The 16,980-nt window shown below is 25.6% G+C and overlaps 1 protein-coding gene across 2 annotated transcripts in view; it reads left to right on the plus strand.

The window, feature by feature from the left end:
- LOC132923521 (N-acetyltransferase ESCO1-like) overlaps positions 1 to 16,980 on the plus strand; it is a 33,109-nt gene that overhangs the window by 12,338 nt on the left and 3,791 nt on the right. Inside the window, exons 1-6 of one of the 2 annotated variants that reach the window (XM_060987571.1) lie at positions 14,594 to 14,870; positions 14,952 to 15,414; positions 15,575 to 15,987; positions 16,053 to 16,297; positions 16,574 to 16,724; positions 16,824 to 16,973. In XM_060987571.1, the coding sequence (XP_060843554.1) occupies positions 14,959 to 15,414; positions 15,575 to 15,987; positions 16,053 to 16,297; positions 16,574 to 16,724; positions 16,824 to 16,973 (1,415 nt within the window). In that variant the 5' untranslated portion in view covers positions 14,594 to 14,870; positions 14,952 to 14,958. Of the gene's footprint in view, positions 1 to 14,593; positions 14,871 to 14,951; positions 15,415 to 15,574; positions 15,988 to 16,052; positions 16,298 to 16,573; positions 16,725 to 16,823; positions 16,974 to 16,980 lie in introns of those variants that run through there. The other variant, XM_060987572.1, reaches the window with a different exon arrangement.

A 16,980-nucleotide genomic window follows, 5' to 3' on the forward strand; every position in this document is an offset into this window, starting at 1 on the left:
GAATATTTACGAACGATGCATAATCTATAAATATTACACAAGAAGTATAATTTATTATTGCATGGAAATCGTACCGAATCACAGCTCGCGCTAAATAATTTTTAAAACACAGATCAACATATTTTACATTTTATACTATGTGTTTTTTATTTTTTTTCATCTCAATATATTTTTTCTGGTAGATAAAATTCTTGGATTTTTAATTGTGGGGTGGTTTCTACTGTTTCTAGAGGAAAATCAGGTATAATTGAAACTTAAGTAAGAGAGATGAGGAAAGAGTAAAAACTTAGGATTTTTCAAAATAAGCAGGAATAACAAAAAAAAACAAGAAAAACATTTTTAAGCAAAACTAATTTTGGTAGGTATAATTGGAAAACAAACAACCATTTAAATGCTAACCAAATATTTATAAACGCATTTTATTTAGGTACATATGGTTAAAATTTAAAAATATTTTGACTTTTTGTGTTGTATGTAGACATTTGATATTCTAGATCGTTTTAAATTTTTTTTTTTTTTAATTTTAATACAAAGTTTTTCATAAGTTATTAGTATATATATATGAATTAAAAATAACAAAAATATAGGTAGTTATAATAATTTTTATCTATTTATTATACCACGAGTCTACGAACCGTTTACATATCATTATACGATAAGTCGGTATTGTCTAAAAAGTAAAAGTCAACAAAATAATGTATGATATATACTATTATAATTCATAGATAGGTATAAACATTAGGAAAATATTTTGAGCCTTTGAGGTATATATTCAATTTAACTTGCTCTATAACATTCATTTTTTGCTGTAATTCTGATATTTTTTTTATTGATATATATACATATATAAACTCATATTACTTCAACGGAAATTTATATTTATTGCGTATGTGACCATGATTTTTGCCAATAATTAACTGATGGACATCTTTCATACACGTTACCGCAGATAATAGAAGAAATACAATCGAAAATATTTATTTTATCTATTGAAAACCTGTTTTTTTAAATATTTGAAAAAAAAACATAAAATATCTTGTTTGACTACTGAAATTTTGCAAGACATCTACTTTGTATAATGATGCTCGCTATAATCGAGGTTGAATGTTTCATTGTTAACTGGATTAAATTATAAATACGTATACATCGTTATAATAAATTATTAATATTTATTTTAGTAACAATATATAATAGAATAAAATAATGAATAATGATTGATACAACAAAAATTTTATAATTTTATAATTATTAAACATGTCAATATTATAGGAACTCGTGAATTTTAAGCAGATTTTAAGTACTTATCTAGTATTTACTGACTTCCAAATGTGTATTTACAGCTTTACAACTGTCTATTTTAATGTAAAAATCTCCATATTGATTCAAACTTAGAACTGTATACTCGTTAGCATAAGATCTGCAAATTGTTATAATATATAGAAAAACTATAACGAAATCATTATTGATTATACTTTCACTTACTGTAACGCCTTATACACATACTTGAATAATGTAAACTCTAGTTTCTGTAATTTCCAAGTATGTAGTTCTATAATATAATTAAGAATACGCCATTGCAAATGGGCATTTAAGTGCGTTTTGAATGCGTTATCTTGCACCACCGTCAGAAATAGTAGTGCACTAGTGCTTGATGTACAAATCGATCGATTATACACAGCATAACTATAATTTATAAATATACGATAAATTAAATGACTTCACGTTGTGGTCTCTGATTTTAAAAATATTAGAATAAAATGGATAATTATGAATGTAAAATGTGTTATATTTTACATTATTTTATTATAACAGAGACAACTCAAGTGATGGATGTGATGTTCTATTATAGCCTTAAACGCACAAAATCAGGGTATTATGTCATAGGTATTAAAGATATTGTGTAGCAACAACAACGCGATGACAAGGGATGTCACAAACTACTCAGCCGCAGTTTATCCTGTAAATTTAATATTTATTATATTATAGTATACCTACATGGCTATACCGCCTATACGTGTAATAAATGTACAATACGTAATATTATATATACGAATATACGATAAAATAACGCCTCGTCGTTGATGTCGATAATAATAATTAATGTAAAGTGGTTCGTCTCCGGGCGGCGCCATTGCACTGCAGTTATATAGTATATCGAACTGCCGAAAAGAGAAACAATATATTATAATATAAGAGACACGAAACAAGAGACGGACGACTATAATTATTATATACTGCAGATGATGGGACGATGTCTTAAAGATTTTTGTGTCTCGTTCCGGGTTTAATCTTTACAAATTTCTCGTCAAAGTCGTTTCGACTGACTGCCCTGGTATCACGTTGCTGTTGTAACGTATAATATTAATAATATACTTGGCGGCTTCCTCGCATCGCCGATATTATACATGCGGCGCTGACGGTACAACGAGTTGACGACACTATATATATTTCAATATACAGGGTGATTTTTTAAGGATGCTTATTTCATTTTTATAAACTTTATAGATTATAAGTACCTATTTAATAGAGATGATTGGTCTTTTTTAATCGAGAACGGAGACGGTGCCACTTTTGCAAGAATTCGTCTCATCCCATTGTTGTTAATTGATTCAAAATAAGGTTACATTCGAACATTTGAAAAATTACAATTAAAACACAATACTGGTAATTAATGGATATGCATACAGTAGAGTTTTACTGTTAAGCCTGATTTTAGAAATGTATATAGTATCAGGTGTTGAGGAGTTAGCTCTATAATTTAATCCATGTTTGACGTATTGACGGCCATTTTTCCAGGACCTACCGATCTGAATTCTCATTCGGTTTATTGTTTTGACGGCTAATCTGTATCCTCAACCCATCAGCTTGGATATCGTTTCTGCCTTTATGGTTATAGTAGTGGTTGCTGTTCCATGATCTCTTTGTATTAGGTACATTATCCGTCTAGTTGCGTTATAGATCTGTTGTTGTTTTCGCTTTTAGATAATAGGTTTAAAACCTATAATAATTATACATAGAACATTAAATATAATAATACCATGCTAATTAGTAATTGGTTATATTTTTAAAATTTAATCTAGTCGATGTTATTTGTACAAGTATATATTAGCAATATATTATAGGATCTAAATCTATGTACCTATTTTTTTTTTATAATATTTTACTCAATACACCATGTAGGTGTGCATCATCTTTACTATCTATATAATGTCGGATAATTTTAATTCGTTAGTTCAAATTTCAATTTTAATAAATACATGTTAATAACATTTTAAAAATAAATTTTTATCATCTCGAAACAATTATTAAATTCCGTAAAAATCTAGGTACCTATTTGAAAACATAAACTTAAATACTGAGCTGCAGGTATACTTAAAAATCTCTAAAATCAATATTTCAGTAAATTCATAACTTAAACATAAAAATTGGATAAGCTTGGTGAGAAATCACCCTGTATAGAACAGGGCGTTATTGGGTCCATTAGCATCCCGTTATCTCGCGGTCGATTTGTCTTTTGAATGTTTTACTCGACGTTAGCATGTTAATAATGCGTCAGAACTGAAACGTTATTACTTATTATACGTAGGTAGGTATACGTATAAATATAAACATACACACGGTGTACCTATAGCCTATAGGTATAGTGACACTACTGACACTAGTATACTACCATACACACGTCACTGCCAAACAGAAAAAGTACGTACGTCCATAGTCACATAAGTAGGTACACATTTAACGGTTCATTAGTTCACAGCAATCCTGCATTTCTTTTAGTTACACACTTTGTAATCGTACGTTAAACCATGTCAACGAACACGAGATTTACTAATCTTATTTAAACAACGTATATAATAGCCTGAGTCCGCTTAAATGACTATATGGACAGAAGCACTCAAATCGAACGCTGGTTGAAAATATCAAAAAATATGCAGTTAGCTTGACGAGTATTTTAAATAGTTAGAGTAAATTAATCACTAAAAAATCATTTTTTAAATTTGAACAATAGATGTATATTAAGAATATTAAAACATTAAAAATAAAGGTTTGCTAAAAAAAGAATTTGATAAAAAGGCATTAATCGTATATACTTTAATTTTATAAATTTCAAATTAAAAAAGGATGTAAGTAGGTAACCGATATGCTGTGCAGTAGGTGTCGAGTGTATGACGTATAATTCATAATTGAGTAAGTCACTACAATCTTTTAAAATTAAATTTTATAATAAATCATTGCATACGGTCATACAAAAAATAATTTTGAGCAAAGATGGTATGTTAACCTATAATATTACTAAAGCTATTTTATGAATCATAAATTGATATAATATTTATATTGATAGTATAGTTATTTATTTTACTATTAGTAATACGGTAGACTGAATTAATTTTTGACGAAAATATCGTATTTATTATAATACTTTTTTATTTACTAATATTTAAATATTATTGTAGTACCTGTATAATTAAATCTTAATATTACTATTAATTATTAACTTTTAAAGTTTTAAGTCAATTTACCTATACTATTCGTTGTAGTCATAGAATGGTGTGAACAGTTCGTGACGGGTCAAGTATAAAATAATATTAAACTAAATATTTTGAAAATGTCATTATGTATGTAAAATATAATGATAAATATAAAAGTTTAAGTTTCCATGAATAATATATTTGAGCTACAAACAATTTACTAAAATAATATCTAATTTTGTCACAGTTTGAACTTCAATTATTAATAACTATAAAAAAAAAGACGCATATTGAATATATTTATCCTTTGATAGTACCAAATAACCGTAGTCCGTAATAAAAATTTTTAAGAAAATGTATATTAAATTTTCAAGCTTTTTGGCCCAGTTAAATATAATTTAATGATTTATAAATATTTATAGAAAAAACTGAAAAAAATAATCGAAAATAAAAATGTTTATAAATTACTCAAAAAGAGTCAAAATATTTTGAAAATTATACCATATGTTGAAAATATATAATATAAACATATTATAGTAAACATTTCAAGTATATATAGTACAGTTATTCGTTTTTAAATAACAACAAAAGAAAAATCGATTTTGTCAAAATTGAAAACTAGTTTTGTGGAAAAATTATCATTTTTCCTAATTTTTTCCCAATTATTAAGAAAAGTATTGTGAATTTTTACTTTTGACATCCAAATACAAACTAAAAATTCATTTTTTTTATCAGAAAATATATAGAAGTTGAAAAATCAAAGTATTTTTTTTTCTACTATAAAAAGTGTTTCAGAAATAAATATTTTAACTAATTTATTTATCTTTTTTAGTCGGATTAAATGATACATATAACTTTTGTATATAATGTTTAAGGATAATTTGATTAGGTTTAACACGAAGACTAATAGAAAAAGCTTCCCACTAACGACTCTATTGGATTGTGGTGTATCTTATACATTATGGTTATAGACTTATTGCCGTTGTAGGTTATAGGAAACTATGTTGGGATACAATTTATTCTCAGTTTTTTGGGTGACTTCCCAAGCTTTTGTTATAAAAACAATTTTATTTTGGTTATTCATATTTTGTTAAGGTTTGTTTTTTTGCCAAGCCCAAAATGTAATTACACATAGAATCTATGATTTTTAATCAGTAACTATAGCTATAGCAGCTATTTCTAAAGCTTTTAAATTTCTAATTTCTTATAATCTCGTCCTATAAAATAATATATTAATAACTAAAATATTGAAATAAAAAATATTTGTTTATCTTAAAAATTATATCTATTAACAAAAATATGTTCAATAACTGGCTTTTCTTATTATATACATATTATTTTAAATGCATTTTATTTATAAAATGGGTACCTACTGGCTACTACCTAAATACCTTAATCATAAAATATATAGATACAAACGGCAAATTCCTTTTTTACTGTATTATAACAGAAAATATGAAACAATATATAAACTTAACTATAAACTTATATTTTAATTAATTTTTACTTCATTAATGTTATATTTCTGTAAAATGACTGCATTCGGTTTAATTTTAATAATAAAGTCTATTTTAAATCATTTCTATAAGTACTATATACTAAATATTATGCTTTTACCAATTATTACGCGATAAAACGTACCTACTTATTTGGATTTATATCACAGCACTGACATTTTTTCTGTGAATAAAAAATATGACTTCAATAAATTGTAATATATTATATTATATGTACATACATATAAATTACTTAATAAAATTTTTTAGAAATTTACATATGCTTTTTTATGTAATTATAATAGTTGTAATTTGTTATGACATCACAACAATATATAATATATAATATAGAGACAAAATGTATCGTAGATCGTAGTATATTTAATATATTATATTATATAATCAAAATATTTAAATTATTGAAATATTGAATTACTTAATCCAAATCAAATATTGCCAAAATAATTTGATCTATAACAAAAGATAATTTTTTTTTTAATATTTTATAGTTTCAGAATTTTTTTTTACTACTAATATAAAACTTAACAAAATAATTTTGTAATATACGTTGTTACAAAACTACTATTATACCTATATATTATATTCTATATAAATATTACTATTCATTAGTATTTTCTACTGGTTCACCTTACTGACTTAGGTAATTTCACACACTTTAAAACAGTATTTTTAGGGCTGTAAATAATTTTATGAGTTTTAAGTTCATTTTATACTAGTACATTTTTATAAATTTCTTAATTTAGTATCTAATACCTTAAATAAATATTTGTGTATTCGTGTATAAGTACACGAATATAATATAATATAATATAATATAATACACATATAATATATGAATATATATAATATTTGTTTATATATTCATAAAAATGATAAATTATCTTTTAACAACTGCAATAAATTATTTCAACACTTGGTGCACAAAATACTTAAATACTTATTATAGTATATATATACATTGTGCAATGTGCATGCATCATACATGTGCTGCACCTTATATGTTATCCCGAGAATAAATACTTTAAAAGATATACACCTATTTATAACATTAAATTTATATCTAATTTAAAGGTATATAAGTAGCCAAATTATGATTGGATATTATTTATGATTAACTCCGACCGGAGTTCATTAATTTAAAGGTTTAAACCTTTTTTATATTATCTACTCAAAAAACCAATTTTATAATGGGAAATTTGTATTAAAAACTATTGTATAAAGTGTTAGTCAGCTTATATCCATATAAATACGAGTACTTGAAGACATATTAGTTTAAAATAAAAACAATGCTTTTGTGATTTAGTTTGCCATATTATTGTAATAATAATACAGTGAATTTTCTTTAGTTTAACATGGCAAAAATATCATCTATCTAGGATAAGTAGGCCATTTACTTTATTAATAATCAACAGACATGTTGTGTTGCATTTTGCGAAGGGTAAACCCATAGTTATGAAATTAATAATTATAAAATTGTTTAAGTGCCTTCGATGATGTGTTTAGAATACGTTATGCTACACATTATACTGAATAAAAATAAACTACTAATAGTTAAATAGTTCACAAAACACATTGGAATAATTTATATTCTAATTATAGTGCATAGTAAAACATAAACTATACCTATTAAGATTTGTAAAAAAAGAGGTTAACGAATTAACATAAAGATTGTGTGTTAGCGTAATATTATGGGTACAGACATACTTTTCCTTTGATTTCAATATTTTTTTTTTTTAACTTATAAGACTTATGACTTAGTCATAACTCATAATATATACATACTAAAATATTAAATATATATGATATTGTATTAACCAAAACGTCCAAAACTAAATAATACCAAACCTTGATGACATATCCTCAAGTATCTTTCACGGCTATCAATAGTTTTAGACGTTTTAGTATTATATTTTTACAAGACACTATACAAACGATCTTTTAAAAATAAAATGTTTAGTCGAATTTTGTTTATAATAGTTTCTACTTAAAAAGTTGAAACATTTTATATACGTACATAATATAAGACTTTTTTTACCACTACAGGAAAAAATATGACAATATCAATTATAAATTATGCAAATTTGTGTGGTGTTTATTATTTTAAATTGAAATACTCATTCCAAAAATAGTTTATTTCCCTACTTTATTTACGCTGACACAACTACTTCATTCCTCAAAATGTTTTCATATTTTTATTTCATATATTATAATAAATATTAATATAATTTGTGCACCAAATATTATTATTTATTTGTATGTTGAAATGAGCTAAAGGAGACGCACAACCTGTCTCCTTTTTTAAACTAAAATATTTAGGAGTATATTATATAGATTCTACTAATACATGAGTGTATGCCATTTCCGTTGGTACATAATAATATATTAATATATATATATAGGTATTATAGCATTATATTACGTTGGACGCTTTTTCTATTCCAGTGAAAATTTTAAGTATTTTTTTACATAAAGAAGACACAATGATGTACTGATGTAGTAACTATACTAACTATAATAGATTGATGATGTTGGTTTCAACGTTTTCAACTTGGGTGACTGAGAAACATTCACATCGCTTAAATGGTATTATCATTTATCCTTAAAATATTAAGCCCTTTTTAAAAAATATATACAAACATACGTATGGCTTAGTAGAGTTCTAACTATAATAAAAACTTAAATTATTTAAATATTTTAGAAGCTAAGTTAATATTTTATTTATTTAATATCAAGTAAATCAAGATAATTTTCCTTGTGATATTACAAATATATTGTGTGTAAATTATATGAATATTGAGTAAAGCCTAATGAGTATTATAATAGTATTACGCATCTCTCATGTGATCAATTAATTTTGTTGAAAATAGGTCGAGAATGTACTAGATGTGTTAACATACTTATAAATATTTTAGTTAAAAAAATAAGACATTTTACATATATTCATTTTGCGCTAAAATTGTGTTTAAAAATAAAATTAGTTTTACTGACAAGGGATAATATAGTCAATAAATAGGTACGCCTGGTTCATATTTTATTTATAGAGTATTCCACAAAAAAATTTTAAATTAAAAAATACATGAAATTAAACTCAGTAGAGGCGAGGCGAACATTATGTATTAATTATACATTTATAACTTTTTAGGCATAGTATCTTTCGCTATAATTATTATCATGCGTTATTAAATACGAGCGGACTCTTATACTTTCAATCCCCTTCCCGCCAAAAAAGTTCACTCACCTCTTCGATCGTATACATTTTGTTGCCAAATTTTCTATTTAGTTATTATGCGAAAGTAACTGGCCGGCCAGTAGCCTGCGGGTGTATCGTAGCGTTATGATGGAAACAATTCAAGATGGGTGAATACTTTTATAACTTAGCATGTTTTTGTTTTACGATCGTATATGTATAAAAGTATAATATATTATAAATTATATTACTATATAACAATATACCGTCGATACCAATTAGCAATCAAGGGTGCAATCAATTTAAGGTTGTCGCTGATCGGTCAAATGTTGATCATAATATACATGATTAGTGAGATACAATTCTGATTTAAGCTATGATAATTTTAATTATACATCTAAAAGTTTATTGCATATTTTTATCGTGAGTTTTTCGTTATTTTTAGGGATTTAAGCATTAATTTTGTACAGAATATATCTTATATATATTATATCATTTGTTTAATTTTTTGATTTTTAATCAAGTAAGGATGGTAATTGAAATGAAAAAAGTCTGAATTTTTGTTAAATAGGAAAATGATAAAAATGTAACTCAGTTGTAATGATTAGGTGGATAATTAAATTAGCTTTAACATAAAATATTAATGAGAGAGATCTGATATCACACCCAAGCGGTATAACGATTTGAATCCACAAAAACGTCGGCGTGAACAGTCCCAAAATTTCTATTTTGGGATGGGAGAGTTAAAATACCGTAAAAAACCAACGATCAATCGAATCGGTCAATTCGGTCTAATATCATAATTAAAAGCACACTATTGAAGCTAGTGAACAAAAATTTGGACTGGAAGACATTTTTTAGACTACAACTTTCTTGGCCAACAGGGGCAAAGAAAGAAATTTAAATTCAATATAATTTGTTATATTATTATATATTATATTTCATTATTAATTTTATGAGAACATTAAAAATTACAACAAAAATTAAAATTTTGTAAGTACATATTAAATTTCTAACTCTTGTTTTTAATAGGCTGAATTAGGGAATTTCGGTTGAAGAAAATACCTCAGCCCCTCCCAAAAAAAATATCTAAATACGCTCCTGGTTTGTAACGATATATAGTTTTATTTGTTGAGCTGTATTAATTTAGTTATTGGAAGCTATTAAAACAAAAAAAAAAAAAAAACTAAAAATATTAAATAGCTTACATAAATATTTATTTTATAATCGAATAGATTGAATTAATCTATTTTAAAATTATAAAATACTTATCTTTCTCTTAATAAATAGTAGTGTATTATAATGGTAGATACTGAGTTAACTATTGCTAAATTCACTATAACTATATTGTCTATATTTGATTATATTTTTATATATTAATTTTATTTTAAAATTTATAAATAAATACTATTATAAATTATAATAATTAAATATAAAATAAAATGTATAATAAATGCAATGTTTTCCATAAAAATTAAGTCAATATTTTGTAATTCTATAATAGTAAAATTAATTAATTTATAGCTATAAAAAAAACGTACAATGAAATAAACTAATTAACATAGACTAATAATCTTCACTCTGAATTATTTTTCGTATGCAATAATGTATCATTAAACTATTTAAACTCAAATTTAACAAATTTATTATTACAATGAATTATTCGAGGTAGTTGAGGTACGCTCGATAAATCAATTTATATGACATAAATATTTTTTTTTTTTGCATTCATAAAGGAATAATAGTGGGGACATATATCGAAATTTCGATAACTACGTTATCATAAAACTGATATTCGTATTTATATTTTTATAATATGATCTTTTGAATATTGTATAATATATATTATGCATGCATGTATGTATGTATGTATGACGGCGCTTTAGGTAGGCAAATAAAATACATGGTTTTTTTTTTATATAATATAAAGAAAAAAATAATATGTAATAATAAGTGATCGGGACTTAAAGCATTTGCTTATTTTTATGGATTGACTTAAAATATAGCAGAGTGCTATGGAAGTGTATGCTATTTTAAAACACGCTCAATTATGAAATTTCTACTTTTTATGGTTTTTTTCAGGAAATCCCTCAGAAATCTATAAACAATAAGGCAAAATGTCTCGAAAGTGAAGTTTGATTTTTTTATAATATAAAGATTTATTTTGATTTTTTAGTTAGAAAATACAAATAATGTCTAGTACCTACTTTATCATACAAAAAGAAAGTTTTTTTTTGTTTGATTAAATATTTTTGCTCAAATTTAATTTTTTTAAATGCTTATTTGAGTGCTTATAATGATGTTTTTAGCGCTTATTTTAAAGATTTGAAGTGCTTTTAAGTTCCGAGCCCTGGTAATAATCTACCAGATGCGCAATTTAGGAGGGGGGATTTGGGTGTCGTATCCCCCATGACCTTTTTTTTTAAAAAAGACTGGTTACCTAAATTTATTTACTGATTTAACAGTACATATTATTGAATATTTATTATTGCATTGAAAGGTGATGCTTTGAGGGGGGAAGAGTTACATGTAAAATGTAAAAAAATTTCATTCCCCCTATAAACATGACCAAATTACGTTATTATAATCTATCAATAACTGGAATTCAAATTATAGACCGATTTGAAACAATTTAAATTGCTTCAACGGGTGTACCTCTTAGTGGTCATATTTTCAAGTATCTCCTATTATTTATTCTGTACATGAATGATGTTGGTTTGGTTTTTAAATATGCAAATGTTAGCATGAATTGCAGGCGATTCAAAATTATATTGTACTTTTAACTCATTTGAGGATGGCTTAATATTATAAAAAGATGTCACCTTTGATATAATGATATACAAGTTAATATTTATAATCATCATACATTTTCTCTGATTCTTTCATTATTAATTATTATTACTTTGGTAATAACTAATAATCAATTACCTAGAGTTAACTTGTAAAGACCTTGAAATAATTTTTTTCAAGTTCATTTTTATTTACAGTATGCTGTATACATACAATCAATGGTAATATGGTATAATGAAAGCAACCAGTTCCGATAAACCATCGCTAAAAACAGTGCTTTGCATCGGAGCCTCCAATATTGTAGATATCAAAGTATTTTAAAAGAGTTAGATAAATGGTAATCTAGCATAAACATAATAGCCAGTGGCATATACAGGATTTTTCTTGGTAAAAGATGAACAATAATTTGTTATATAAGAGAGACTTAACTATGATTTATCATAAGTTAGGTATGCTAATGCAGAAGAATTATAATTTATAACACTTTAAACTTTTCTAGCAACCTTTTTATAAATTACAATTTGAATACATAGTTTTGTCTAAAGATCAGATTCACATTAATAAATACATGTTTTTATTTTCTAAATCATATACACACAGTTAATGAATGTACTTAAATCATTACTTGATTGACAAAATTGTATAATACATATCTATTTTAATATTCCGTTAAGTTTATATTTTTGCATATTAATAATCACTAAACATTTTCGTAGGTGGGTTTTACCTGTTTTAGCTTAATTGTTTATTTTATCAAATCCAAAATAATATATATAAATCACAACCATTGCTACTTACTATGTTATACTACATTTATACAAACAAAACTATTAGCAATATTATACTATATTGCCAATAGTGACTAGCAACTAGCAAGTATGTCGAGAGTGCATTTTTGTTCGTTTCCTAATAAATTATTTTATAATTTTACATGTGTTAATAAACTTTTATATAGGTAGTTGAAATGCCTAAGATTCAAATTTCAAAATTGGAATCAATTAGAAAATGGATTGAGCTATACAATAATTCTGGTGAGGTTTTCAAAATATTAAATAAAACAACATTTATCTGTCAACATTGTCAAAAGAAAAAATCAATAACAACTAATTACTAAAGGAAATTATGAAATTAATACATGCCAAGTAATTTTTACATGAATGAAAAATTATTTGTTAATAATATAACTTATAAGCACAATTTTTTAATTATTTTGAATTAACATACGTTATATATTACAATACGGGTTATCAAAAATTAAATTTTTTTTATCTCACTGAAAGCTTCACTAATGATTCGATATTTACAGATTGTCATTAAAAATTCAGTGTTCCAATCTAGATTGATAAAATTATACAATTCGTGTTTTGTTAGGTAACATAACTTTACTATATTATTCTTAGAAATTCAAAAACACAATTTACTCTAACTTGGTCGATTTTATTCAATTTTTATTAATATATTTTTTTTAACTGTTTTCAAAAATATGATTAACAAAATTCAAAAATAAAAATTTTAAAGGTGCATAAAAAATCGAATCTTATGCCATTAAATTAAAATTTTCATACTTATAAACTGTGAGAAAAATGAATTTGAATTTATTGATTTTCCATGGAGATACTAAGAGTTGGTGCCAGAGACATAGCGAGGATTTTTCTGTAGGGGGCTTAATACTTTTGACCTGAGTTATTGAAAATCAAAAAAACAACAAAACAAAAATACTGATAGCATATTAATGTTGATTTGCTGTTAACGTATTTACTATTTTAAATAATTAAAACTCGTAAGATAATTTCCTTAGTTAAATTTAAATATTTCAACACAATATAAAAAAATACGGTCAATGAGGGAGGATATAGCCCCTTTAAGCCCCTCCCTTGGCTACATCACTGGTTGGTGCTATCATTGATTTTTGTTTTGGATATAGTCGATATAGATACCGGCGGTACGGGTACTGTCTATAAAAAACATTATTATTATTTATATTGAAATATAATTTTTACCGGCTAATAGTAATACAGCGTTTGTTGGGTCAGCTAATAGTATATACAGTGTAAATAAAAATATAATTTATGTCTTTAAGATATATTATTAATGTTAAAGTAATTATCTGGTACGTATATTTATTATTACCGATGTTACTATATACTTACTATCATGAAGAAATTGTATAATTTCGTTTACCAACTGCGGTTTCAAAATTACAAAGATTTTCAAGAAGAAAAATTCGATATGTATAATCATATTGTATGTATATTGTACACACGTAGGTAAAAGTAGTTACAAACTTACAAACCGAACCGTATATTCGTATCTACGCGGATATGTCATTATGCCACTGTCTACTATTGCTATAACTTTGTAAATACATCTATACATTTATAAATATAATACGTATTAATATATTATTAATTATTATGTTTACAACTAGACTCGTATCGATTCCGAAGTCCGATTTACAAAATTTGGTACGTAACACGTAAGGAGGTATGTGTATTCCACACATGACACATGACGTACCTCGTGACCGCTCAAACCGATACGTAACGATACACTCCAATTTCTACCTTGAAAATCTTGATACAAAAGTTTTGAATTGTTGTGGTAACTGATAACATAACGGTAGGTCGGCAGCAGCTGCCAGAAATCCCTTAAAACGGACATATTGATTGGACGTTTTCCCTCCAAAACAACAATAATGTAACGAACACCAGTCAGTGACTATTGACTATTAGACGGCCGCCCGGCATTCATTTTTCATTCTCATTTTTAAGTTTCAATTTTTAACGGTATCACGTTTTCTCGTGCAGTTTCAAGTTGCAATTGTTTCAATATTCAATACGACGTTTTGTGTTTCAGTCTATTGTCACTAAAATAACTGTTAAATTAACTCCACGATCTTATCTTCGTGTAAGTTCGTCTTTAAAGATAGCTAGTAAAATATTTTGCTATATTTAATATAGTACTTATATTGTATTTATATTGTTTTAGGATAAGGATGTCTACTTTTACAACTCCTCGCAAGTCTCTTCGCTTACGTAAGACCGAACCATCTCCATTTTTAACAAATCGAAAACGTGAATTATTCCCCGTTGACAACTGGGATGAAGACAGCCATGACATTGCTCCTTTACAATCATCTCCTGAAGTATATGATCCGGGACTTGATTCTCCAGATACATCATTTAACATGAATTGCACTCCAATAACTGAATTAAGTCCCACAATGAGTGATAAATTTGAAAGACTTATGTCAGGATCAAAGAATGGACATGAATGTTCAGCAACAATTATCATTGAGGAAACTCCTAATTCTAGACGAATTAAAAATGTCAACACAACACCCTTTGAATCCGAAACTAATAAAGAAGCCAAGACTCCCAAGAAAAGCTTTAATTTAAATAATAAAGCTGTATTAGGAGTAAAAACGTTAAACTTTTATGGAAGTAATCAGGTAAAAATGTTAAATGAATTACTAATAATTTAATAAATACATGCATCCTATCTAATATTGTACATATGTATATGTTTTATTGTTTTGTTTACAAATTTGCACAATATCATATCAATTGTTTACAAATCATTTAATAATATTCGTATTTGTTTTTTCATAGATATCACTAGAAGATCTTCGTGTTAAAAGATTTACTCGCTTAAATTATAATCCAAAGGTAAAAGCTAAACTGTTTAAAGATACAAAATCAACAAGTAAAAAAAGACCAAGATCAATCAGTCAAGAAAAAAAATCTAAGGTAATTTTGTTTCCGGGTGTTACATTTCCATTTAAAAAGAAGTCGTCTACAAATAAAAAACCATTCATCAAAACTGAAATATGTGAAGAAAAAGATAATTTCATTGAAAACATTGAAGTAGTTAAGAAAAACAATTTTGATATTACTAAATCTTCTTCCAAAAACGTTTGGACAGAATATATTAAACAGGAAAAACCTGAACGTATAAAAATTGAGGATTCAGATAACAGAAAATTTTTCAAATCAAAAGTTATTCATAATGAAACACCGAATAGGTAAAGATTTTCTTTTTTTTATATATAATATTTATTAATACAAAATTATTCCATTTTTATTGTAGAAAAGATAATAGCTTTAACTTTAAAGTTGTTAACTGGGGTGATGAAAATAGGATGAGTACAGTTGATCAATCTGATTTCAATAACACAGAAATACTTGATGATGGTACAATCGAACAAATTGGACAAGAAGTTAATGAATTGATAGAATTGTTGGATGATGAAGATGATGAAAACGATTCTACAGCTGTACGTTATCCTGGGCTTTCGTCAAATTCTACAAAAAGAAATCACGAAGATCAAGATGGTACAAAATTATTCATGATATTTATCAAAATTAAATTTTAATTGAATATATTTATTATAATGTTAAGTTAATAGAATTGTGTAAAAGATAATTTGTCTCATAGAATACAATTTTAATATTTATACTTCAATCAGTGGTGTGGTAATTAATGCTATTGCACTAGCTCCATATATGTATATTATATAAAGTTTTTTTTTTTAGTTGTACCAGGTCAAACATTTTGTTATTACGCCGCTGTATTTAATAATAGTTTTAATAATTATAAATAATTTTTAGATGAAGATTCATGTATAGGGCTAGATTCTAAACGTTTGAAGTCAAATTTACAAAGCCATAATAATATTTTAAGATATCATATGCCAGATTTAATTAGAGATGCTTATGTTAATGATGAAAATTATCATTCAGCTTATTCATCACAAAAAAAGTAAGCCAAACAGCAATTATAATTAAATAAAATTTTTTTATGAAATCTAGGTATTTGTGCAAACCGTTAAATGAAATAAATTACATATTTATTTTTTAGTGTATCAAGTACATTTGAATTTAATAATATGGACATAGATGAATCAATAAATACTTCAAACGATACTTCTGTAATTTTAAATGAATCACCACAAACAAAGTTGTTCCCTATTTTTACTAATCAAACGCCTTCACCTAGTCATGTTGCATGGTAATTG

Source organism: Rhopalosiphum padi, chromosome 2, assembly GCF_020882245.1.
Source record: "Rhopalosiphum padi isolate XX-2018 chromosome 2, ASM2088224v1, whole genome shotgun sequence".
NCBI classification, from domain to species: Eukaryota; Metazoa; Arthropoda; class Insecta; order Hemiptera; family Aphididae; genus Rhopalosiphum; species Rhopalosiphum padi.